The sequence below is a fragment of the Sphaerodactylus townsendi genome, linkage group LG08 (assembly GCF_021028975.2).
Source record: "Sphaerodactylus townsendi isolate TG3544 linkage group LG08, MPM_Stown_v2.3, whole genome shotgun sequence".
Taxonomy (NCBI): domain Eukaryota; kingdom Metazoa; phylum Chordata; class Lepidosauria; order Squamata; family Sphaerodactylidae; genus Sphaerodactylus; species Sphaerodactylus townsendi.
This window is the reverse complement of record NC_059432.1, coordinates 114,338,388-114,363,801: the sequence shown is the minus strand read 5'-3', so window position 1 is coordinate 114,363,801 and position 25,414 is coordinate 114,338,388. Positions and strand designations below refer to the sequence as shown.

At 65.8% G+C, this 25,414-nt stretch overlaps 1 protein-coding gene across 1 annotated transcript; it reads right to left on the bottom strand.

The window, feature by feature from the left end:
• Positions 1-378: 378 nt before the first annotated feature.
• On the bottom strand, positions 379-25,414 carry BCL6 (BCL6 transcription repressor). The gene is made up of 9 exons (XM_048506981.1): positions 25,319-25,414; positions 25,085-25,143; positions 13,440-13,661; positions 11,469-12,446; positions 9,012-9,193; positions 7,276-7,443; positions 5,237-5,367; positions 3,552-3,689; positions 379-1,689 (listed from the first exon to the last, which is right to left on the bottom strand). Exons 1-9 carry the CDS (start codon positions 25,412-25,414, stop codon positions 1,546-1,548), a joined length of 2,118 nt encoding a protein of 705 aa, XP_048362938.1. The 3' UTR covers positions 379-1,545.

Below are 25,414 nucleotides of genomic sequence, written 5' to 3'. Positions count from 1 at the left end.
TATGTGATTTGTTTGTGTTTGAATGTGTATTATTAGAATGTCTAATATGTAATGTTTAATGCAATAATGTAATAATAAAACTTTCTGTTTAAAAAAAAGGCGCCATTTTGAAGAGCGCCAGGAATGACGCGCGCTGAGAGGGCGCGACAGCGGCAGCGTCGGGGCGGCTGTGTTGTCGCTGCCCCTGTAGTGGGGAGTGCCGGGGGACCCCGCGCTACTTGGCTACAGTAGCGCGCGGCTACTGGTAAGTGGGAAAACGCTCTCTGTGGATTTACCATAGTACTTACAGAAGCAAGATTCCTCCCATCTCCCCAACCGTCTCTACTTGACAATCCCAAAGGAGAAGTTAAGCATGCAGGAAACACACCACACACTGGCTAGTTCATTGTCGCTGTTTTATTTTTTGAATTTGTACAGCTATATTTTACAGAACGCGTTAATGCAGTTTGATGCAGCCCAAACCCTGTCACCCGAAACTGACTGATTGTAACACAAGTGTATAAAATAAGACCAAAAAAAAAAAAATGTTTAAAGGGAGAGAAAACAGACAGACGTTCTCCGACGAGAGTTTGCAGTGACCTCTTCGCAAGATCAGATCGTACCTCAAACTGGGCTTGAATTTAGTCCATACATTAAAAAGAAAGGCACTGTGAAAAAAATGAAAAATAAAACCCCAAACATTTTACATATATACAGACTGAAAATTAGAACAAAACAAAAAAAATTACACTTTATATTATTTTAAATTCCTTCTGCAGCTTGGTTGGTTGAATACACACTTTTTTTTTTGTAAATTGTAAACCTTCACTTGCAAAAAAATACAAATACACACTCAATGCTCTTAGACAAAATATTTTCTCACCAATACAGATGCAATACTTTAAAATATCTCCTTAAGTGCTCCGATGCAATAAAGACGCTCAGATTAGCCGTCTGCCAGCAGAGGTCCTTGTGAGACTTTAATGCATTTATATATATTTAATATATATCTTTTAAAGGTTTATATTTTATATATATATTTATTTATATATATATATATATCTATATATCTATATCTATTCATATATGTACAACTCTGCCATAGATTCCTTCACCTTTGGTTAAAAAGTTAAAGCCCTCTCCTCTTTCAATAGCATATACAATCTCTTTCTCTTTTTGCATAAAAAGAAATAAAAATTTGTTCCCGTAAAATGATATACATTCCTCATCTTCTGGCCATGAAGGGTTAAAAAAAAATCAACCCTCCGCCGCACAGACTCTGAACGAAAGGTTTTCTCAAACCTCTCCCCTGCACACTATAGATCAGACTACGTGTCCAAAGATTCACATAACTGGGAAACAAAATAATTAAAACAAAACCCGTTTATTTTATGTTTCTTTTCCGCCTATCTGCACTCTGGGCTTCTAGAGGCACTCCATTGTGTGACAAAAAAGGTCCCCCCCCCCTTAAAGTGTTTTAAGTATCCTTTGGACACAACCCCTGTCCGTCCCAACCTCCAATCTCTACCACGGCTGATCCCGACCCTCCCCAAAACACGTCCATCTTCAGCAAGCCTTTGGGAGCTCAGGGGGGACCTCCGCAGTCGAGACCCGGTACTGCACTTTCGTGTTGGTGATGGCGCCGTGCTTCTGACGAAGGTGGAGGCGGAGCTGACTTTTGTGGCGGAAGTGCAAGTTGCATTTTTCACACTTGAGAGGAAGGGCAAGAGAAAGAGGGGTTAGGTATTCATACAGAATCGATCCCCCAAAACTGCCTGATATAAAGTGCCTTATCTTATTATACCCCCCCCTCCGCCCCCCCACAAAGCACTTTATCCTATTCTGGGCATCGCAATTCAAGAAGGATATTGACAAGCTGGAATGGGTTCAGAGGAGGTCAAAGGTCAAAGGTCTGGAGTCCATGCCCTACGATAGGGGTCTTCAAACTATGGCCCCCCAGATGTTCATGAACTACAATTCCCATCAGCCCTGCCACTTGGCTATGCTGGCAGGGGCTGATGGGAATTGTAGTCCATGAACATCTGGAGGGCCATAGTTTGAAGACCCCTGCCCTACGAGGAGAGACTTAAGGAGCTGGGGATGTTTAGTTTGGTGAAGAGAAGGCCAAGAGGTGACATGATAGCCCTGTTTAGATATCTGAAGGGATGCCATGTTGGTGAGGAAGCAAGCTTGTTCTCTGCGGCTCCAGAGACTAAGACCAGGAGTCACGGGTTCAAGGTGAAGGAAAAGAGATTCCACCTAAACATCAGGAAAAACTTCCTGATAGTAAGGGCTGTTTGACAGTGGAATGCACTCCCTCGAGGTGTGATGGAGTCTCCTTCTTTGGAGGTTTTTAAAGAAAGGCTGGATGCCCATCTGCCGGGAGTGGTTTAATTGTGTGTTCCTGCTTTGCAGAGGATTGGACTTGATGGCCCTTGGGGTCTCCTCTAATTCTATGATATGAAAGGCTAGCCCTGGTGGCAACAACTCACTTCCAGCCAATCACCACACATGACTCACTTCTAACCAACTGCCCCACACACACATGGCTTGGGGTGGGGATTACACAGACAATACAAACAAAACAGCAAAATACGGAAGTTAGCGATTCAGGCATCTGGGAAGAAGATTAGAAGAAGGAGGAAGCTTGTGATGAAAAGCCAAGGGGTGGGGGGGGGGGGGAGAAAAGGCAGGAGGGTGTTGCTCCCCTTGGTGGGCACTTTTCTCCTTGCGTGGTGACGAAGGCATCCGGCAAGAGGAGGACAGGAAGGGGAAGGCGGGAGGGCCTGACCCTCTAGATCAGAGGTCTTCAAACTATGGCCCTCCAGATGTTCAGGAACTATAATTCCCATCAGCCTCTGCAGCATGGCCAAGTAGCAGGGCTGATGGGAATTGTAGTTCCTGAACATCTGGAGGGCCATAGTTTGAAGACCCCTGCTCGAGATCAGTGATAGCGAACCTTTTCGAGGCCGAGTGCCCAAATTGCAACCCCAAACCCACTTATTTATTGCAAAGTGCCAACGCAAAGTGCCAAAACCTAAATACTGAGGTTTTGGTTTAGAAAAAACGGTTGGCTCCACGGCGTGCGTTACTCGGGAGTAAGGTTGGTGGTAGTCGGTGGTTTTGCATTGAAGCAACTGTGCAACTCTTCCAACGGGTGAATCATGACCCTAGGAGGGTTTACTTAGAAGCAAGCCCCATTGCCAGCAACCGAGCTTACTCCCAGGTAAAGGATCGTGCTTTAGTTCTTCACATGAAAATCAGTGGGGTTTAACAGTACTTAATCTACACTGCTTCCCCAAAACTAGGCCTTAGGTTTAATGCTAATAATCGAGCCCAGTGGCCCAGGCCAGCCTAGATACGTTGGGGGGGGGGGGGCCCTCTATTTGCACATGCCCACAGAGAGGGTTCTGAGTGCCACCTCTGGCACCCAGGCCATAGGTTCGCCACCACTGCTCTAGATAGGCGCCATTAACCCATTGACCATTCTCTAGGCCTGATGTATTTGTTAGACTACAAACCCAGCAAAAGACACATACAAAAAATAAGCAGCGGAAGAAAGGCTCACTTACATGGTACGGCTTCTCTCCAGTATGGATCCGAAGATGGCTCTTGAGCGTCTGAAGGTGCCGGAAGCGCGTGCCGCAGATTTCACACGGATAGGGTTTCTCACCGGTGTGGATCAACACGTGAGCGCGGAGGTGTGCCACCTGGCAGAGAAAAGGGGCTGTCAGGTACAGGCTGTCAAAAAGTTGGGACCGGTCCTCTCTAACTGAGAGGGACCCATCCAAGTCTGGTTCGGCATATGGCAGCTTCAGGCATCCAAGTGCATGAGCTCTCGTTTCAGCAAGACCCAAGAAGATCTGTACTGGTTCAGACCATGAAGAAGAAGAAGAAGAGTTTGGATTTATATCCCCCCTTTCTCTCCTGTAGGAGACTCAAAGGGGCTTACAATCTCCTCGCCCTTCCCCCCTCACAACAAACACCCTGTGAGGTGGGTGGGGCTGAGAGAGCTCCGAGAAGCTGTGATTAGCCCAAGGTCACCCAGCTGGCGTGTGTGGGAGTGTACAGGCTAATCTGAATTCCTCAGATAAGCCTCCACAACTCAAGCGGCAGAGCTGGGAATCAAACCCGGTTCCTCCAGATAAGAGTGCACCTGCTCTTAGCCACTCCTCTTAGCCACTACGCCACTGCTGAAGAGAAGATTAAGGGGTGACATGACAGCCATGTTGAAATATTGGAAGGGATGTCATGACGAAGAAGGAGAAAGCTTGTTTTCTGCTGCTCCAGGGACTAGAACAAGGAGTCATGGGTTCAAGGTGCAGGAAAAGAGATTCCACTTAAAACATTAGGAAGAACTTCTTGATGGTAAGGGCTGTTCAACCATGGAATGAGATGCCTCGGAGGGTGGTGGAGTCTCCTTCTTTGGAGGCATTTAAACAGAGGTTAAATGGCCATCTGTCAAGGGTGCTTTGACGGTGTCTTCCTGCTAGGTAGGGGGTTGGACTGGGTGGCCTTAGTGGTCTCTTCCAGCTCTGTGATTTTATGAGCCGTGCCCCTCAGTTTCTCACAGTGATCAGACAGACTCTTCTGAGAAACCCCTTAGCTAGGCAACAGACCTCCTATTCTGCTGGCCCTGACACCATCAACTGGCATATTCCCTCCCAAGATACCATTAGTGCTAACAGACCATCTCCATCTAATGCCCCTTTCAAGCCACTTGAACTGGTGGCCATCAGTCCATCTAGTGGCAAGGAGTAGTTGTAAGGGTTATGGGCCCAGACTAGAAGATAAATGCACGGGCATGGTGTTGTACAGAAATCCCTTTCCTGCAGTTGTCCTGAACTCTAGAGTGGGCTTCTTATAACAATATGATTGGCGTGCTGAATCAGAAGTAATTTCATGAAGATTAATAATACAGAATTTCCACAGCACAAACATTCAAGGAGCCATACAAACAATTCTACTATGGAGAGTCAGTCTTTTCCATGGAAGACATCACTGTGTGGTGAGAAAGATATCTTATCTAGCACAGTTTATTCCTACTGGTCACAGCTGTCTGAGGTATCCAGCAAAGATGGGCCCTTTCCCAGTTCCTCAATTTGAGGTACTTTTAACTGAAGGTAGGAAGATATGAATTTCCTACATGCAGAGCAGAAGTCCTACTAGTCAGATTCAGCAGACATATCTGGAAAGGTGGATGTTTACCAAAAGTCCTTATCCACCTCTCCAGGGTATAAAACCTATCTACACAAACCTGGACGAATCTGGCACCGCATGTCTCGCATTTGTACGGCTTCTCTCCAGAGTGGATCCGTGTGTGAGTCTTCAAATTGGCTGGCCGGTTGAACTGGGCCCCACAAATGCCGCAGCGATAAGGTTTCTCACCTGCCGTGACAAACAAAGCAGAGCCTGCTTAGTACGATCTCCTATGAAATGGATCTCCACAAAAGCTCAAAGCCCAAGTATCGCGTATTTTGGTATTTTAGCAACGAGTTACAGACCAACACAAAATTATCACCGTTGCCCTTATAGGACACGTGCCCTGATTTCACCTCCGTCCTCTGCTCAACAAAGATTTAGGAACAGAATGTTTTAGACAGAATTTGTGGGTCATACGTAACCCACCATTTGCTTTTTTAAAAAAAAAGTCATACCAAGGTTCTAGTTCTCAAGCATTTGGACTTTCTTTGAGCTCAGAAGGATCCTCACTATGCTTATTTGTTACCAACTGTCTCCCAAATTTCTGTGCACCCCTTCCTTTCCGGTTATCCTTTTCTTATAAGTCCAATGTTCTCCCCCTTATACAATGTGGGGAAATATCTATCTTTCATGTATGCATACACAAGTCCAGCTTAAAGGAAAACTGCAGGAGTTGCATAAAATCTAGCTTATTTATTGGCAGTTCTCCAACACCCCTTACTTGTCTTTCTATTGCCTATGTGTGCTGGACACTTTTAAATTACTATCTAACAATACAGGACTTTTATAATGTTCTGCTCAGGACTTAAAAGCCTTCTTCATGCACATTCTTTCTTTAACCCTGATGGTGATGGAAATTTCCATTGAGTCACAGCCAACTTATGGCATGCGAGTAAGGTCCTCAAGACAAGAGACTAGCAGAGCTGGTTTGCCATTGTCTGCCTCTGCAAAGCAACCCTGAACATCCTCAGTGGCCACCACATTCAAGTACTCAGTGGCCACCCATCCAACCCTGTTTAGCTTCTGAGATCTGATGAGATTGGGCTAGAGAGAGAGCCAGCATGGTGTACTCTAATCTAGAGAATCAGGCTTGATTCCCCACTCCTCCACATGGGTGGTGGACTCAATCTGGTGAACTGGATTTGTTTCTCCACTCCTCCATGTGAAGACTACTGAGTTACCTTAGGCCAGTCACAGTTCTCTCCAAACTCTCTCAGCCCTACCTACTTCGCAAGGTCTCTTGTTGTGGGGAGGGGAAGAGTTTGTAAGCCAATCTAAGACTCCTTAAGTTTGAGAAAAGCAGGGTATAAATCCAAACTTCTTCTCTTCTAGCCTGGGCCCATAACCCTTACAACTACTGTAAACTATCAGGATTGAGAGAAAGCGTATTACCACAAGCCTCCCAGAGAGTTGGTGGCTGAAATGAAGGTTGTGGCCAGAGGAGGGACTTCTTGATTCATACCTGGTCATTTGACCAGGCAATACTAGATACTTGAGACTTTGTCATTGCCGTAGATCACAGAGTGCTTCACAAAAACGGGGGGGAAACTTCCAGAGGTGGGAACATGATTCAGCTTCCCCTCCATGAGCAGATGCGGGGCTATTCTTAGCCCTGTGGAGAGGGCATTTCAATACACTTTGTGAACCCTCTCAGGAATGGCCAGCTGAACCATCCACCTCTGCTCTCATCTGAATACCCAAAGTCCTTGAATCAACTGAACAAGGAAAGGTGGGCATGTGAACACGTGCTCTTGGTCCTCAGAACCTTCCCCCCGCCTCCAAGAAAGTTTGAGATGGGGACAGAGAATGGGACTGGCAAAGTTATTTGTCTCATTTTGGTAGAAGGTGGATCTTCTGAGAGCTCTCTGCATCACAATTCCAAATTTAGATGGGAAAACAGAGGCCCGTAGATCCAAACCCCGGATAGGCCCTCTGTTTCAAAGAAGCATAGAATCACAGAGTAGGAAGAGACCCCAAGGGCCATCAAGTCCAACCCCCTGCAATGCAGGGACACGTCCCTGGCCATACACCGCTTCCTGGTCCACAGCCCGTCTTGACAGGCCAGTCTGAAGTGGCTTTCCCAGGCGGCCATACCTGTGTGGACGGTTTTATGGCTGGCTAGGTTCCCCTTGTAGCGGAAGGAGGCCTGACACCGGTCACACTTGTAGGGTTTGTCGCTGTGCATTTGGAGGGCGTGCCTCTTGAGAGAAGCCTCTTCGGAAAACCGGCAGTGGCACTCGTTGCAGAAAAAGGTTCCGTTTTCTGTCAAGAGACAGAGAGGGGAAGAGGGAACGAGGGCGTGAGATGAGCAAGCCCAGAAACAAACGGAAAGGTCACGTGAGCCACTTCTCGGGGCCAGGAGGAGGATCCTAAGCTGGGATCCCAAGCAAACCCTCCAAACTAGCACCCAACAAAATTAAAGCGATGGCCCCGGGGCAAGCGGTAAACCAGACAGCCGTGGCGGTGAGTCGCAGAAGCACCGTTTGTAAAGCACCCTGTGATCTACCAGGATGGGCAGCAGCACTGCCCTCCTGGCTAGAAAGCAGCAAGACAATGTGCGAAATCACAATATGAAATTTTCAGTCCGATTCTAAAATGTCCAAGAGTTTTTTTCCCCCTAGAACTCCAGCTCTGGAATTTGCACATTCAACCTTGAAATTTTGGGTTCCCGCGAGAAACAATAGGTATGCCACCTGAGACATCTGGATTTGAACATTTGGGGGAGAGCCCTGCAGAGATCAGAACCCAGGGATAAAATGGACGCTTGATATTTTTAGGCGAGAGTTTCAGAGTCTGGCCGAGAAGAGCCACAGTTACTGATTTATTCATGTCAACTACAGTTTGCCTTTTCTTATTGAGACTCAAGTCAGGTCACACAGAGCGAGTCAACACAGTCGACAGAATAACCTGTTTCTGTGGTGCTCCCATTTTGGGTTTTTTTACACTATCTGTATTTGGTTTTAAAACTTATATAATTTTGATGTTTTAAATGTTTTAGATATTCATGATATTTATTATATTTATTATGTATGTTTTACTGCGAGCCACCTTGACTCTTTGGAGATATGACGGGATATAAATGCCAGAAATAAATAAATAAGCAAACAAATAACTAAATATAACTAAATAACTAAACAATATTTATGATATTTATTGTATTTATTATGTATGTTTTACTGCGAGCCACCTTGACTCTTTGGAGATATGACGGGATATAAATGCCAGAAATAAATAAATAAGCAAACAAATAACTAAATATAACTAAATAACTAAACAATATTTATGATATTTATTGTATTTATTATGTATGTTTTACTGCGAGCCACCTTGACTCTTTGGAGATATGACAGGATATAAATGCCAGAAATAAATAAATAAGCAAACAAATAACTAAATATAACTAAATATAACTAAATAACTAAATAAACTAAATAGAGAATGCTGCTAGAACACAGCCATACAGCCTGGAAACCACACAGCACCCCAAATAATTAAATAATCCAGTGGAAAGTATAATAGGTTTGGGATGGCAGAAATTGAAAACAAGAGCTGAAACAAATGGAAACCATTAGCACGGTCTCTACGTGAAATGGGAGGTGGTTCGAAGACACGGACTCCACTGCGCATTGTGTCTCAACCCGGCCTGAGCCTTTTGGGATAGGGCGGGATAAAAATGGAATAAAACAAGATCATCAATAAACAAACAAACCCAAGCTTGGCTCATTGCCAGCCTCCCTACTGAAAGGAAGGACAGGAACTGTGGAAGAGGAATGAAGATGTTTGCAACGGAGCACGAGGGAAGAACGGCGGAGAGTGACCGAAAGACTCACCACAACTGGAATCCGAGTATTCGGACTGCGTTTCCCCCATCTCTTCTCCGAAGTTTGAGCCGGGGGTATGAAGGCACATCTCTGAACGCTGGGGCGACTGCGAACCGCAAGAGCTGCACTTGGATGAGTGCAGGTACACCGGGGACTGGCCCTCCATGCTCTGTGGGGATCCGTCCAAGGATCTGTGCAACGAAGAGACACCGTTTGACAATCGTGACGTTACATGTCAGCAAACAGACTTGTAATTTACAAACAGGATTGGCGGCCGGGGGGGGGGGGGTCAGCTCCAGGCTGGGAAATTCCTGGAGATTTTGGACGTGGAGCCTGAGAAGAAGAAGAAGAGGAGGAGGAGGAGGAGGTGGTGGTGGTGGTGTTTGGATTTATATCCCCCCTTTCTCTCCTGCAGGAGACTCAAAGGGGCTTACAATCTCCTTGCCCTTCCCCCCTCACAACAAACACCCTGGGAGGTAGATGGGGCTGAGAGAGCTCCGAGAAGCTGTGACTAGCCCAAGGTCACCCAGCTGGCGTGTGTGGGAGCGCACAGGCTAATCCAAATTCCCCAGATAAGCCTCCACAGCTCAGGCGGAAGAGCGGGGAATCAAACCCGGTTCCTCCAGATTAGATATGCGAGCTCTTAACCTCCTACGCCACTTAACCTCCTATGCCACTGCTGGAGGGGTTTGGGGAGAGGAGTTTGGGGAGAGAAGATGATGATGATGAAGAAGAGTTTAGATTTATACCCCACCCTTTTCTCCTGTAAGGAGACTCAAGGTGGCTGACAAACTCCTGTTCCTTTCTCTCCCCACAACAGACACCTTGTGAGGCAGGTGGTTCTGCAGATTTTCAGAAGCGTCTCTGGGGAACCGGGGGGGGGGGGTGTCTTGTAGCAGGAGGGAAGAGACAGAAGAACACCCCACCCCCACCCACCGCAATAATCCTGCTTCCATTTGTAGGATTCGGCCCAGTAACTGATACTGCCTCTGATGCTCAAGAAGAAGAAGAAGAGTTTGGATTTATATCCCCCCTTTCTCTGCTGTAGGAGACTCAAAGGGGCTGACAATCTCCTTGCCCTTCCCCCCTCACAACAAACACCCTGTGAGGTGGGTGGGGCTGAGAGAGCTCCGAGAAGCTGTGACTAGCCCAAGGTCACCCAGCTGGCGTGTGTGGGAGTGCCCAGGCTAATCTGAATTCCCCAGAGAAGCCTCCACAGCTCAGGCGGCAGAGCGGGGAATCAAACCCGGTTCCTCCAGATTAGAATGCACCTGCTCTTAACCGCTACGCCACTGCTGCTCAACAACAAAAGAGTCATCTACTCACAGTTCTCTTTTTCAAACCAAAACAGCTGGATGACAAACAAAAACCCAAAAGCCTTCTGAATTTTAAGCCTACATTTTGGAATCTGAATGGGGTGCAGCTACTCAGGCTTCAGGCGCCAAGGGGAAGAGGGGACTCGTGCCTTGGAATATTTGAGCAGCCTCATCTTATGCAAAGGAACCGAGCGTTCCTCATGGATCTCAGCCACTCTTCCAAAATTTGGATTTAGAATTCAGGGACCGACACCAGAAATTCTAATTGCAAATGCAAATTGGGATTTAAAACGAAGAAGAAGAAGAAGAAGAAGAAGAAGAAGAAGAAGAAGAAGAAGAAGAAGAAGAAGAAGAAGAAGAAGAAGAAGAAGAAGAAGAGGAAGAAGAAGAAGAGGAAGAAGGAGGAGGAGGAGGAGGAAGAGGAGTTTGGATTTATATTCCCCTTTTCTCTCCTGTAAGGAGACTCAAAGAGGCTTACAATCTCCTTTCCCTCCCTCCCCCCCCCCAACAAACACCCTGTGCAGTAGGCATGGCTAAGAGAGCTCCAAAGAACTGTGACTTGCCCCAGCTGGCATGTGTCAGAGTGCACAAAGTTGAACATATTGGGAAATAAAGAAGACCCAACGTGAGATGGCGTGACTCAATATAGGAAGCCATGCCCCTAGATAAGTGGGGAAGGAAAGGAGATTGTGGGCCCCTTTGTGGCGTAGTGGCGTAGGAGGTTAAGAGCTCGGGTATCTAATCTGGAGGAACCGGGTTTGATTCTCCACTCTGCCGCCTGAGCTGTGGAGGCTTATCTGGGGAATTCAGATTAGCCTGGGCACTCCCACACACGCCAGCTGGGTGACCTTGGGCGAGTCACAGCTTCTCGGAGCTCTCTCAGCCCCACCCACCTCACAGGGTGTTTGTTGTGAGGGGGGAAGGGCAAGGAGATTGTCAGCGCCTTTGAGTCTCCTGCAGGAGAGAAAGGGGGGATATAAATCCAAAGTCTTCTTCTTCTTCTTCCTTACAGGAGACAAAGGGGAGATACAAATCCAAATTCTCTCTTCTTCATCATCATCAGGTTGCAGTAGGCTGTAAGCAACGAAAACACTTAACACACACGCCCCGGCCCCTCGTCCTAGCTCGGCATTTTAGAACCTCCACTGACCTGTTCACGATGCTGTTCAGCCTGCTCGCTTGGGGAATCGTGGAATCCTCTCCGTTCATGCTGATTTTGGTGGGAGACTGCACGTCTAGGCTCTCCGGTTCCATGGACTGCTGGCAAGTCAGGGAGGGCATGTACGAACGCGGAGAGAGGCTCCCCGCCTCATTCTGGTCAGGGCCATCCTGCTTGGCGCTTTGATTGAGAGAGTTGAGCACAATGAACTTGTACTTCTTCCAGTTGCACGCCTTGGGGTCGGAGGGGCTCTTGGCCGACGCGGAGCCGGCGCTCTGGCTGATGCGCGCGTTCTTGCTGCTGCTGGACTCGGTCGGCGAGTTGGGCTGGCAATCCGACTTCTGGGGGCTCTGGGGGCTGGTGAGCACCTTGCGGTTCATCAGGGCGTTGATCGGCTCGAAGTGCTGGCCCAATTCTTCTTCCGCGGAGGACTTCTCTTCTTCCTTGCCCACTTTGTCGAAGTAGGGGTTGTTCCGAGCCAGCGGGGTCGCCGGCTTGGGGCCCGGGCTGTAGTGCGGGTCGCTCTTGACGTCCTCAGCGGTGGCCTCTTTCGGAGAGTAGACGGTGGCGCGGCACATGTTGGGGGAGACGTCGGTGATGGCCCTGGTGTATTCGGGGGCGCCCGCCCGCGAGATGTTGCACGGCGGCGCCCGTTCCCGCGAGAAAAGGTTGGCCCTCGAAACGTCCGACCCTAAGGGCATCCTTGACTCTCGCAGTTCTTCGTCTGAGAAAAGGTAGCCATTGACGGGCATGGGGCCGTATCCAGTGTAGGACAGGGGGGACCCTGACAAGCTGCTGTACAAGCTAGTGGCAAAGGCCCGCCCGTCACAAATCGGCCCGTTCCGAAGAGGCATGCCGTTCTCCGGCATATCCCTGGTCCTGTACGCCATCATCTCGGGATGACTCAGCATCCGATTGGGCAAGAACTCATCCCGGGGAGTCTTCATAGCAGACATCATCTCTGCTTCACTGAACACACACACACAGAAAGAGAGAGAGACAGAGAGAGTCTGTGTTAATTCATAAGATGGTGATTCCACCATTGATAAAAACAGCAGGAATGTAGGAGTGGGGGAAAACACATCTGGCTCACCAGATAAAAGTCCGCAGCTCATGTGGACGAGTGGGGAATCAAACCTAGTTTTCTAGATTAGAGTTCACCACTCTTAACCATTACATGTGAGCAAACTGGGAAACCATTCAAGAAGTCCTTAGGAAAGAACATCTCAGGAGGAAAGTTTGGGGATTTATACTGTCTCGGATTCAAGGAAATCAGATCCAAGTATGTGAATCTTACTCCTTTACATTTACCCCATCTCCCCGATTTAATTAGATTACACTACTCCTTTTTCATTTACCCCATCTCCCCGATTTAATTAGATTACACTACTTGTTGGACAATCCTGATCCTTCTCTCTGTATGATAGTGGCGGACTTTCTCCTGGAAATTACTAAACGCCAGTAGATTTCCTTCGACCTAACATTTATTTCCTGTATTGTATATGCTTTTTAATCCGTTTTTTATTATTGTTGTATTGTTGTCTATGCCAATGTATGTATGTATGTATGTATGTATGTATTTATTAGATTTTTATACCGCCCTATCCCCGAGGGGCTCCGGGCGGTGTACAACAATAAACATAATATAACATAAAATGGCTAAATCTTTAAAAGCAGCGATAAAGGCTTGCTACCACAAAGGGAGGAGAGAGTGTACCACACAGGTGTCAAACTCGCGGCCCTCCAGATGTTATGGACTACAGTTCCCATCATCCCCTGCCAGCATCATGCTGACAGGGGATGATGGGAACTGTAGTCCATAACATCTGGAGGGCCGCGAGTTTGACACTGTGGTGTACCACATCAGAAAGCTCAGCTTATCCCTTGCGTTCAGATCATACCATTTTGAGGCTGTACAAGCTAGTGGCAAAGGCACGCCCATCACGCATTTGCCTGGCTCACCTGGAGCTCAGAAGTCTGCGGCACGTGTCCACTACATGTTCCATCTGCAGGTAGAGGGCGGTGGTCATGACAGCCACTATGTTGCTCTCCCTCAAGTTGAGGCGGGAGGTGTACATGAACTCCAGAAGTATGCCAAACCCTTCGGGGTTGACCTCCGGATCCAAGTTGATGATGTTCAAATTGCACTTCAGTTGGTCCGTGAAGATGCTGTAAAAAAGGCCGCTGGAAGGGAGGCAAAGGGGGTGGGGGGGGGGGGGGGGGGGGGGGGGGGGGGGTAGGGGGGGGGGGGGGAGGGGGGGGGGGGGGGTGGGGGGGGGGGGGGGTGGGGGGGGGGGGGGGTGGGGGGGGGGGGGGGTGGGGGGGGGGGGGGGTGGGGGGGGGGGGGGGTGGGGGGGGGGGGGGGTGGGGGGGGGGGGGGGTGGGGGGGGGGGGGGGTGGGGGGGGGGGGGGGTGGGGGGGGGGGGGGGTGGGGGGGGGGGGGGGTGGGGGGGGGGGGGGGTGGGGGGGGGGGGGGGTGGGGGGGGGGGGGGGTGGGGGGGGGGGGGGGTGGGGGGGGGGGGGGGTGGGGGGGGGGGGGGGTGGGGGGGGGGGGGGGTGGGGGGGGGGGGGGGTGGGGGGGGGGGGGGGTGGGGGGGGGGGGGGGTGGGGGGGGGGGGGGGTGGGGGGGGGGGGGGGTGGGGGGGGGGGGGGGTGGGGGGGGGGGGGGGTGGGGGGGGGGGGGGGTGGGGGGGGGGGGGGGTGGGGGGGGGGGGGGGTGGGGGGGGGGGGGGGTGGGGGGGGGGGGGGGTGGGGGGGGGGGGGGGTGGGGGGGGGGGGGGGTGGGGGGGGGGGGGGGTGGGGGGGGGGGGGGGTGGGGGGGGGGGGGGGTGGGGGGGGGGGGGGGTGGGGGGGGGGGGGGGTGGGGGGGGGGGGGGGTGGGGGGGGGGGGGGGTGGGGGGGGGGGGGGGTGGGGGGGGGGGGGGGTGGGGGGGGGGGGGGGTGGGGGGGGGGGGGGGTGGGGGGGGGGGGGGGTGGGGGGGGGGGGGGGTGGGGGGGGGGGGGGGTGGGGGGGGGGGGGGGTGGGGGGGGGGGGGGGTGGGGGGGGGGGGGGGTGGGGGGGGGGGGGGGTGGGGGGGGGGGGGGGTGGGGGGGGGGGGGGGTGGGGGGGGGGGGGGGTGGGGGGGGGGGGGGGTGGGGGGGGGGGGGGGTGGGGGGGGGGGGGGGTGGGGGGGGGGGGGGGTGGGGGGGGGGGGGGGTGGGGGGGGGGGGGGGTGGGGGGGGGGGGGGGTGGGGGGGGGGGGGGGTGGGGGGGGGGGGGGGTGGGGGGGGGGGGGGGTGGGGGGGGGGGGGGGTGGGGGGGGGGGGGGGTGGGGGGGGGGGGGGGTGGGGGGGGGGGGGGGTGGGGGGGGGGGGGGGTGGGGGGGGGGGGGGGTGGGGGGGGGGGGGGGTGGGGGGGGGGGGGGGTGGGGGGGGGGGGGGGTGGGGGGGGGGGGGGGTGGGGGGGGGGGGGGGTGGGGGGGGGGGGGGGTGGGGGGGGGGGGGGGTGGGGGGGGGGGGGGGTGGGGGGGGGGGGGGGTGGGGGGGGGGGGGGGTGGGGGGGGGGGGGGGTGGGGGGGGGGGGGGGTGGGGGGGGGGGGGGGTGGGGGGGGGGGGGGGTGGGGGGGGGGGGGGGTGGGGGGGGGGGGGGGTGGGGGGGGGGGGGGGTGGGGGGGGGGGGGGGTGGGGGGGGGGGGGGGTGGGGGGGGGGGGGGGTGGGGGGGGGGGGGGGTGGGGGGGGGGGGGGGTGGGGGGGGGGGGGGGTGGGGGGGGGGGGGGGTGGGGGGGGGGGGGGGTGGGGGGGGGGGGGGGTGGGGGGGGGGGGGGGTGGGGGGGGGGGGGGGTGGGGGGGGGGGGGGGTGGGGGGGGGGGGGGGTGGGGGGGGGGGGGGGTGGGGGGGGGGGGGGGTGGGGGGGGGGGGGGGTGGGGGGGGGGGGGGGTGGGGGGGGGGGGGGGTGGGGGGGGGGGGGGGTGGGGGGGGGGGGGGGTGGGGGGGGGGGGGGGTGGGGGGGGGGGGGGGTGGGGGGGGGGGGGGGTGGGGGGGGGGGGGGGTGGGGGGGGGGGGGGGTGGGGGGGGGGGGGGGTGGGGGGGGGGGGGGGTGGGGGGGGGGGGGGGTGGGGGGGGGGGGGGGTGGGGGGGGGGGGGGGTGGGGGGGGGGGGGGGTGGGGGGGGGGGGGGGTGGGGGGGGGGGGGGGTGGGGGGGGGGGGGGGTGGGGGGGGGGGGGGGTGGGGGGGGGGGGGGGTGGGGGGGGGGGGGGGTGGGGGGGGGGGGGGGTGGGGGGGGGGGGGGGTGGGGGGGGGGGGGGGTGGGGGGGGGGGGGGGTGGGGGGGGGGGGGGGTGGGGGGGGGGGGGGGTGGGGGGGGGGGGGGGTGGGGGGGGGGGGGGGTGGGGGGGGGGGGGGGTGGGGGGGGGGGGGGGTGGGGGGGGGGGGGGGTGGGGGGGGGGGGGGGTGGGGGGGGGGGGGGGTGGGGGGGGGGGGGGGTGGGGGGGGGGGGGGGTGGGGGGGGGGGGGGGTGGGGGGGGGGGGGGGTGGGGGGGGGGGGGGGTGGGGGGGGGGGGGGGTGGGGGGGGGGGGGGGTGGGGGGGGGGGGGGGTGGGGGGGGGGGGGGGTGGGGGGGGGGGGGGGTGGGGGGGGGGGGGGGTGGGGGGGGGGGGGGGTGGGGGGGGGGGGGGGTGGGGGGGGGGGGGGGTGGGGGGGGGGGGGGGTGGGGGGGGGGGGGGGTGGGGGGGGGGGGGGGTGGGGGGGGGGGGGGGTGGGGGGGGGGGGGGGTGGGGGGGGGGGGGGGTGGGGGGGGGGGGGGGTGGGGGGGGGGGGGGGTGGGGGGGGGGGGGGGTGGGGGGGGGGGGGGGTGGGGGGGGGGGGGGGTGGGGGGGGGGGGGGGTGGGGGGGGGGGGGGGTGGGGGGGGGGGGGGGTGGGGGGGGGGGGGGGTGGGGGGGGGGGGGGGTGGGGGGGGGGGGGGGTGGGGGGGGGGGGGGGTGGGGGGGGGGGGGGGTGGGGGGGGGGGGGGGTGGGGGGGGGGGGGGGTGGGGGGGGGGGGGGGTGGGGGGGGGGGGGGGTGGGGGGGGGGGGGGGTGGGGGGGGGGGGGGGTGGGGGGGGGGGGGGGTGGGGGGGGGGGGGGGTGGGGGGGGGGGGGGGTGGGGGGGGGGGGGGGTGGGGGGGGGGGGGGGTGGGGGGGGGGGGGGGTGGGGGGGGGGGGGGGTGGGGGGGGGGGGGGGTGGGGGGGGGGGGGGGTGGGGGGGGGGGGGGGTGGGGGGGGGGGGGGGTGGGGGGGGGGGGGGGTGGGGGGGGGGGGGGGTGGGGGGGGGGGGGGGTGGGGGGGGGGGGGGGTGGGGGGGGGGGGGGGTGGGGGGGGGGGGGGGTGGGGGGGGGGGGGGGTGGGGGGGGGGGGGGGTGGGGGGGGGGGGGGGTGGGGGGGGGGGGGGGTGGGGGGGGGGGGGGGTGGGGGGGGGGGGGGGTGGGGGGGGGGGGGGGTGGGGGGGGGGGGGGGTGGGGGGGGGGGGGGGTGGGGGGGGGGGGGGGTGGGGGGGGGGGGGGGTGGGGGGGGGGGGGGGTGGGGGGGGGGGGGGGTGGGGGGGGGGGGGGGTGGGGGGGGGGGGGGGTGGGGGGGGGGGGGGGTGGGGGGGGGGGGGGGTGGGGGGGGGGGGGGGTGGGGGGGGGGGGGGGTGGGGGGGGGGGGGGGTGGGGGGGGGGGGGGGTGGGGGGGGGGGGGGGTGGGGGGGGGGGGGGGTGGGGGGGGGGGGGGGTGGGGGGGGGGGGGGGTGGGGGGGGGGGGGGGTGGGGGGGGGGGGGGGTGGGGGGGGGGGGGGGTGGGGGGGGGGGGGGGTGGGGGGGGGGGGGGGTGGGGGGGGGGGGGGGTGGGGGGGGGGGGGGGTGGGGGGGGGGGGGGGTGGGGGGGGGGGGGGGTGGGGGGGGGGGGGGGTGGGGGGGGGGGGGGGTGGGGGGGGGGGGGGGTGGGGGGGGGGGGGGGTGGGGGGGGGGGGGGGTGGGGGGGGGGGGGGGTGGGGGGGGGGGGGGGTGGGGGGGGGGGGGGGTGGGGGGGGGGGGGGGTGGGGGGGGGGGGGGGTGGGGGGGGGGGGGGGTGGGGGGGGGGGGGGGTGGGGGGGGGGGGGGGTGGGGGGGGGGGGGGGTGGGGGGGGGGGGGGGTGGGGGGGGGGGGGGGTGGGGGGGGGGGGGGGTGGGGGGGGGGGGGGGTGGGGGGGGGGGGGGGTGGGGGGGGGGGGGGGTGGGGGGGGGGGGGGGTGGGGGGGGGGGGGGGTGGGGGGGGGGGGGGGTGGGGGGGGGGGGGGGTGGGGGGGGGGGGGGGTGGGGGGGGGGGGGGGTGGGGGGGGGGGGGGGTGGGGGGGGGGGGGGGTGGGGGGGGGGGGGGGTGGGGGGGGGGGGGGGTGGGGGGGGGGGGGGGTGGGGGGGGGGGGGGGTGGGGGGGGGGGGGGGTGGGGGGGGGGGGGGGTGGGGGGGGGGGGGGGTGGGGGGGGGGGGGGGTGGGGGGGGGGGGGGGTGGGGGGGGGGGGGGGTGGGGGGGGGGGGGGGTGGGGGGGGGGGGGGGTGGGGGGGGGGGGGGGTGGGGGGGGGGGGGGGTGGGGGGGGGGGGGGGTGGGGGGGGGGGGGGGTGGGGGGGGGGGGGGGTGGGGGGGGGGGGGGGTGGGGGGGGGGGGGGGTGGGGGGGGGGGGGGGTGGGGGGGGGGGGGGGTGGGGGGGGGGGGGGGTGGGGGGGGGGGGGGGTGGGGGGGGGGGGGGGTGGGGGGGGGGGGGGGTGGGGGGGGGGGGGGGTGGGGGGGGGGGGGGGTGGGGGGGGGGGGGGGTGGGGGGGGGGGGGGGTGGGGGGGGGGGGGGGTGGGGGGGGGGGGGGGTGGGGGGGGGGGGGGGTGGGGGGGGGGGGGGGTGGGGGGGGGGGGGGGTGGGGGGGGGGGGGGGTGGGGGGGGGGGGGGGTGGGGGGGGGGGGGGGTGGGGGGGGGGGGGGGTGGGGGGGGGGGGGGGTGGGGGGGGGGGGGGGTGGGGGGGGGGGGGGGTGGGGGGGGGGGGGGGTGGGGGGGGGGGGGGGTGGGGGGGGGGGGGGGTGGGGGGGGGGGGGGGTGGGGGGGGGGGGGGGTGGGGGGGGGGGGGGGTGGGGGGGGGGGGGGGTGGGGGGGGGGGGGGGTGGGGGGGGGGGGGGGTGGGGGGGGGGGGGGGTGGGGGGGGGGGGGGGTGGGGGGGGGGGGGGGTGGGGGGGGGGGGGGGTGGGGGGGGGGGGGGGTGGGGGGGGGGGGGGGTGGGGGGGGGGGGGGGTGGGGGGGGGGGGGGGTGGGGGGGGGGGGGGGTGGGGGGGGGGGGGGGTGGGGGGGGGGGGGGGTGGGGGGGGGGGGGGGTGGGGGGGGGGGGGGGTGGGGGGGGGGGGGGGTGGGGGGGGGGGGGGGTGGGGGGGGGGGGGGGTGGGGGGGGGGGGGGGTGGGGGGGGGGGGGGGTGGGGGGGGGGGGGGGTGGGGGGGGGGGGGGGTGGGGGGGGGGGGGGGTGGGGGGGGGGGGGGGTGGGGGGGGGGGGGGGTGGGGGGGGGGGGGGGTGGGGGGGGGGGGGGGTGGGGGGGGGGGGGGGTGGGGGGGGGGGGGGGTGGGGGGGGGGGGGGGTGGGGGGGGGGGGGGGTGGGGGGGGGGGGGGGTGGGGGGGGGGGGGGGTGGGGGGGGGGGGGGGTGGGGGGGGGGGGGGGTGGGGGGGGGGGGGGGTGGGGGGGGGGGGGGGTGGGGGGGGGGGGGGGTGGGGGGGGGGGGGGGTGGGGGGGGGGGGGGGTGGGGGGGGGGGGGGGTGGGGGGGGGGGGGGGTGGGGGGGGGGGGGGGTGGGGGGGGGGGGGGGTGGGGGGGGGGGGGGGTGGGGGGGGGGGGGGGTGGGGGGGGGGGGGGGTGGGGGGGGGGGGGGGTGGGGGGGGGGGGGGGTGGGGGGGGGGGGGGGTGGGGGGGGGGGGGGGTGGGGGGGGGGGGGGGTGGGGGGGGGGGGGGGTGGGGGGGGGGGGGGGTGGGGGGGGGGGGGGGTGGGGGGGGGGGGGGGTGGGGGGGGGGGGGGGTGGGGGGGGGGGGGGGTGGGGGGGGGGGGGGGTGGGGGGGGGGGGGGGTGGGGGGGGGGGGGGGTGGGGGGGGGGGGGGGTGGGGGGGGGGGGGGGTGGGGGGGGGGGGGGGTGGGGGGGGGGGGGGGTGGGGGGGGGGGGGGGTGGGGGGGGGGGGGGGTGGGGGGGGGGGGGGGTGGGGGGGGGGGGGGGTGGGGGGGGGGGGGGGTGGGGGGGGGGGGGGGTGGGGGGGGGGGGGGGTGGGGGGGGGGGGGGGTGGGGGGGGGGGGGGGTGGGGGGGGGGGGGGGTGGGGGGGGGGGGGGGTGGGGGGGGGGGGGGGTGGGGGGGGGGGGGGGTGGGGGGGGGGGGGGGTGGGGGGGGGGGGGGGTGGGGGGGGGGGGGGGTGGGGGGGGGGGGGGGTGGGGGGGGGGGGGGGTGGGGGGGGGGGGGGGTGGGGGGGGGGGGGGGTGGGGGGGGGGGGGGGTGGGGGGGGGGGGGGGTGGGGGGGGGGGGGGGTGGGGGGGGGGGGGGGTGGGGGGGGGGGGGGGTGGGGGGGGGGGGGGGTGGGGGGGGGGGGGGGTGGGGGGGGGGGGGGGTGGGGGGGGGGGGGGGTGGGGGGGGGGGGGGGTGGGGGGGGGGGGGGGTGGGGGGGGGGGGGGGTGGGGGGGGGGGGGGGTGGGGGGGGGGGGGGGTGGGGGGGGGGGGGGGTGGGGGGGGGGGGGGGTGGGGGGGGGGGGGGGTGGGGGGGGGGGGGGGTGGGGGGGGGGGGGGGTGGGGGGGGGGGGGGGTGGGGGGGGGGGGGGGTGGGGGGGGGGGGGGGTGGGGGGGGGGGGGGGTGGGGGGGGGGGGGGGTGGGGGGGGGGGGGGGTGGGGGGGGGGGGGGGTGGGGGGGGGGGGGGGTGGGGGGGGGGGGGGGTGGGGGGGGGGGGGGGTGGGGGGGGGGGGGGGTGGGGGGGGGGGGGGGTGGGGGGGGGGGGGGGTGGGGGGGGGGGGGGGTGGGGGGGGGGGGGGGTGGGGGGGGGGGGGGGTGGGGGGGGGGGGGGGTGGGGGGGGGGGGGGGTGGGGGGGGGGGGGGGTGGGGGGGGGGGGGGGTGGGGGGGGGGGGGGGTGGGGGGGGGGGGGGGTGGGGGGGGGGGGGGGTGGGGGGGGGGGGGGGTGGGGGGGGGGGGGGGTGGGGGGGGGGGGGGGTGGGGGGGGGGGGGGGTGGGGGGGGGGGGGGGTGGGGGGGGGGGGGGGTGGGGGGGGGGGGGGGTGGGGGGGGGGGGGGGTGGGGGGGGGGGGGGGTGGGGGGGGGGGGGGGTGGGGGGGGGGGGGGGTGGGGGGGGGGGGGGGTGGGGGGGGGGGGGGGTGGGGGGGGGGGGGGGTGGGGGGGGGGGGGGGTGGGGGGGGGGGGGGGTGGGGGGGGGGGGGGGTGGGGGGGGGGGGGGGTGGGGGGGGGGGGGGGTGGGGGGGGGGGGGGGTGGGGGGGGGGGGGGGTGGGGGGGGGGGGGGGTGGGGGGGGGGGGGGGTGGGGGGGGGGGGGGGTGGGGGGGGGGGGGGGTGGGGGGGGGGGGGGGTGGGGGGGGGGGGGGGTGGGGGGGGGGGGGGGTGGGGGGGGGGGGGGGTGGGGGGGGGGGGGGGTGGGGGGGGGGGGGGGTGGGGGGGGGGGGGGGTGGGGGGGGGGGGGGGTGGGGGGGGGGGGGGGTGGGGGGGGGGGGGGGTGGGGGGGGGGGGGGGTGGGGGGGGGGGGGGGTGGGGGGGGGGGGGGGTGGGGGGGGGGGGGGGTGGGGGGGGGGGGGGGTGGGGGGGGGGGGGGGTGGGGGGGGGGGGGGGTGGGGGGGGGGGGGGGTGGGGGGGGGGGGGGGTGGGGGGGGGGGGGGGTGGGGGGGGGGGGGGGTGGGGGGGGGGGGGGGTGGGGGGGGGGGGGGGTGGGGGGGGGGGGGGGTGGGGGGGGGGGGGGGTGGGGGGGGGGGGGGGTGGGGGGGGGGGGGGGTGGGGGGGGGGGGGGGTGGGGGGGGGGGGGGGTGGGGGGGGGGGGGGGTGGGGGGGGGGGGGGGTGGGGGGGGGGGGGGGTGGGGGGGGGGGGGGGTGGGGGGGGGGGGGGGTGGGGGGGGGGGGGGGTGGGGGGGGGGGGGGGTGGGGGGGGGGGGGGGTGGGGGGGGGGGGGGGTGGGGGGGGGGGGGGGTGGGGGGGGGGGGGGGTGGGGGGGGGGGGGGGTGGGGGGGGGGGGGGGTGGGGGGGGGGGGGGGTGGGGGGGGGGGGGGGTGGGGGGGGGGGGGGGTGGGGGGGGGGGGGGGTGGGGGGGGGGGGGGGTGGGGGGGGGGGGGGGTGGGGGGGGGGGGGGGTGGGGGGGGGGGGGGGTGGGGGGGGGGGGGGGTGGGGGGGGGGGGGGGTGGGGGGGGGGGGGGGTGGGGGGGGGGGGGGGTGGGGGGGGGGGGGGGTGGGGGGGGGGGGGGGTGGGGGGGGGGGGGGGTGGGGGGGGGGGGGGGTGGGGGGGGGGGGGGGTGGGGGGGGGGGGGGGTGGGGGGGGGGGGGGGTGGGGGGGGGGGGGGGTGGGGGGGGGGGGGGGTGGGGGGGGGGGGGGGTGGGGGGGGGGGGGGGTGGGGGGGGGGGGGGGTGGGGGGGGGGGGGGGTGGGGGGGGGGGGGGGTGGGGGGGGGGGGGGGTGGGGGGGGGGGGGGGTGGGGGGGGGGGGGGGTGGGGGGGGGGGGGGGTGGGGGGGGGGGGGGGTGGGGGGGGGGGGGGGTGGGGGGGGGGGGGGGTGGGGGGGGGGGGGGGTGGGGGGGGGGGGGGGTGGGGGGGGGGGGGGGTGGGGGGGGGGGGGGGTGGGGGGGGGGGGGGGTGGGGGGGGGGGGGGGTGGGGGGGGGGGGGGGTGGGGGGGGGGGGGGGTGGGGGGGGGGGGGGGTGGGGGGGGGGGGGGGTGGGGGGGGGGGGGGGTGGGGGGGGGGGGGGGTGGGGGGGGGGGGGGGTGGGGGGGGGGGGGGGTGGGGGGGGGGGGGGGTGGGGGGGGGGGGGGGTGGGGGGGGGGGGGGGTGGGGGGGGGGGGGGGTGGGGGGGGGGGGGGGTGGGGGGGGGGGGGGGTGGGGGGGGGGGGGGGTGGGGGGGGGGGGGGGTGGGGGGGGGGGGGGGTGGGGGGGGGGGGGGGTGGGGGGGGGGGGGGGTGGGGGGGGGGGGGGGTGGGGGGGGGGGGGGGTGGGGGGGGGGGGGGGTGGGGGGGGGGGGGGGTGGGGGGGGGGGGGGGTGGGGGGGGGGGGGGGTGGGGGGGGGGGGGGGTGGGGGGGGGGGGGGGTGGGGGGGGGGGGGGGTGGGGGGGGGGGGGGGTGGGGGGGGGGGGGGGTGGGGGGGGGGGGGGGTGGGGGGGGGGGGGGGTGGGGGGGGGGGGGGGTGGGGGGGGGGGGGGGTGGGGGGGGGGGGGGGTGGGGGGGGGGGGGGGTGGGGGGGGGGGGGGGTGGGGGGGGGGGGGGGTGGGGGGGGGGGGGGGTGGGGGGGGGGGGGGGTGGGGGGGGGGGGGGGTGGGGGGGGGGGGGGGTGGGGGGGGGGGGGGGTGGGGGGGGGGGGGGGTGGGGGGGGGGGGGGGTGGGGGGGGGGGGGGGTGGGGGGGGGGGGGGGTGGGGGGGGGGGGGGGTGGGGGGGGGGGGGGGTGGGGGGGGGGGGGGGTGGGGGGGGGGGGGGGTGGGGGGGGGGGGGGGTGGGGGGGGGGGGGGGTGGGGGGGGGGGGGGGTGGGGGGGGGGGGGGGTGGGGGGGGGGGGGGGTGGGGGGGGGGGGGGGTGGGGGGGGGGGGGGGTGGGGGGGGGGGGGGGTGGGGGGGGGGGGGGGTGGGGGGGGGGGGGGGTGGGGGGGGGGGGGGGTGGGGGGGGGGGGGGGTGGGGGGGGGGGGGGGTGGGGGGGGGGGGGGGTGGGGGGGGGGGGGGGTGGGGGGGGGGGGGGGTGGGGGGGGGGGGGGGTGGGGGGGGGGGGGGATGGGGGGGGGGGGGGGTGGGGGGGGGGGGGGGTGGGGGGGGGGGGGGGGGGGGGGGGGGGGGGGTGGGGGGGGGGGGGGGTGGGGGAGGGGGGGGGGGGGGGGGGGGGGGGTGGGGGGGGGGGGGGGTGACGGGGGGGGGGGGGGGGGGGGGGGGGGGGAGGGGGGGGGGGGGGGGGGGGGGGGGGGGTGGGGGGGGGGGGGGGGGGGGGGGGGGGGGGGGGGTTGGGGGGGGGGGGGGGGGGGGGGGGGGGGGTGGGGGGGGGGGGGCGGCTCTCCAGATCATTCAGGAACTACAGTTCCCATCAGCCTGCGGTAAAGCATAGCCCAATTGATTAGCCATGCTGGTAAAACTGATAGGAATATGTAGTCCCTGGTATCTGGAGAAACCGCCGGAATTCAACCCCTGGTCTGGATAGACAAGATCCCCTAACACCGTTCAGAACCCTGGCTTCCCTCCCTCTGATGCTACCCAGTGTGGTGTAGTGGTTAAGAGCAGGTGGATTCTAATCTGGAGAACCGGGTTTGATTCCCCATTCCCCCACCTGAGTGGCCGAGGCTTATCTAGTGAACCAGATGTGCTTCCCCACTCCTACATTCCTGCTGGGTGACCTTGGGCCAGTCACAGTCCTCTCCAAACTCTCTCAGCCCCACTGACCTCACAAGGTATCTGTTGCAGGTAGAGGAAGGGAAAGGAGCTTGTAAGCCATCTTGAGTCTCCTTACAGGAGAGAAAGGTGGGGTATAAATCCAAGCTCTTCTCTTCTTCTCACTTCTCCATGATTCTCAGGCCTTGGCAAAACATAAAACTCCCCTCAAAAAGGCAAAATAGAAAAGCATTCCCCTAAACCAGGGGTCTTCAAACTATGGCCCTCCAGATGTTCATGAACTACAACTCCCATCAGCCCCTGCCAGCATGGCCAAGTGGTAGGGCTCATGGGAATTGTAGTCTATGAACATCTGGAGGGCCATAGTTTGATGACCCCTGCCCTAAACAGTCCAGGCCACAAGAGATGGACACTAAAGAAGAAGAAGAAGAAGAAGAAGAAGAAGAAGAAGAAGAAGAAGAAGAAGAAGAAGAAGAAGAAGAAGAAGAAGAAGAAGAAGAAGAAGAAGAAGAAGAATTTGGATTTATATCCCCCCTTTCTCTCCTGCAGGAGACTCAAAGGGGCTGACAATCTCCTTGCCCTTCCCCCCTCACAACAAACACCCTGTGAGGTAGGTGGGGCTGAGAGAGCTCCGAGAAGCTGTGACTGGCCCCAGGTCACCTGGCTGGCGTGTGTGGGAGTGCACAGGCTAATCTGAATTCCCCAGAGAAGCCTCCACAGCTCAGGCGGCAGAGCTGGGAATCAAACCCGGTTCCTCCAGATTAGATACATGAGCTCTTAACCTCCTATGCCACTGCTACTCCTGCACAACAGGCCCTGTTGAATTTAAACAGGTGTAAATTCATAACCAATTGGTCAAATTAGGTCTGGGTCTTAACGTAGGTCTAGTTACAACATATGGGGTTTCTGCTCCTGGTGTTGGAGTTATTCCCTTTTTTTTTTAACTTGAAACCTCCCCAACAATCTTTTGGCACGGAAACACAGCAGGAGGGGACCTCAGGGGTCATCCAGTCCAACCCTTTACACAACCCAGGAAATTCACAACTACAGGAACCATGATCAAGGTCACCTCGGAGGATAGCTGCAGGCCAGGAATGTCAGTGATTTGCCCGGGGACTCGTCCAGCAGCTTTGCAGGAGGGGAAAATCACGTCACGTTTTAAACCACAGCTGAAGAGAAACCCCGTTTCTTCTCAGCAGCTGCGGCTGAAAACATTTTTTTTTTAAAAAATTGTAAAGTCAACAAGGTGGCTCTTGCGATCTAGCCCCATGCCCAAAGGCCAAACGGCGTTGCTAGGGCCAACCTGAGACACAAGCCATTCAAATTCCATCGCAGAGGTGAAAAACAAGGTGGCAAACGGGGTCGTGGCAGAGCTGGGACTTGACGGTACTTTTTCCAT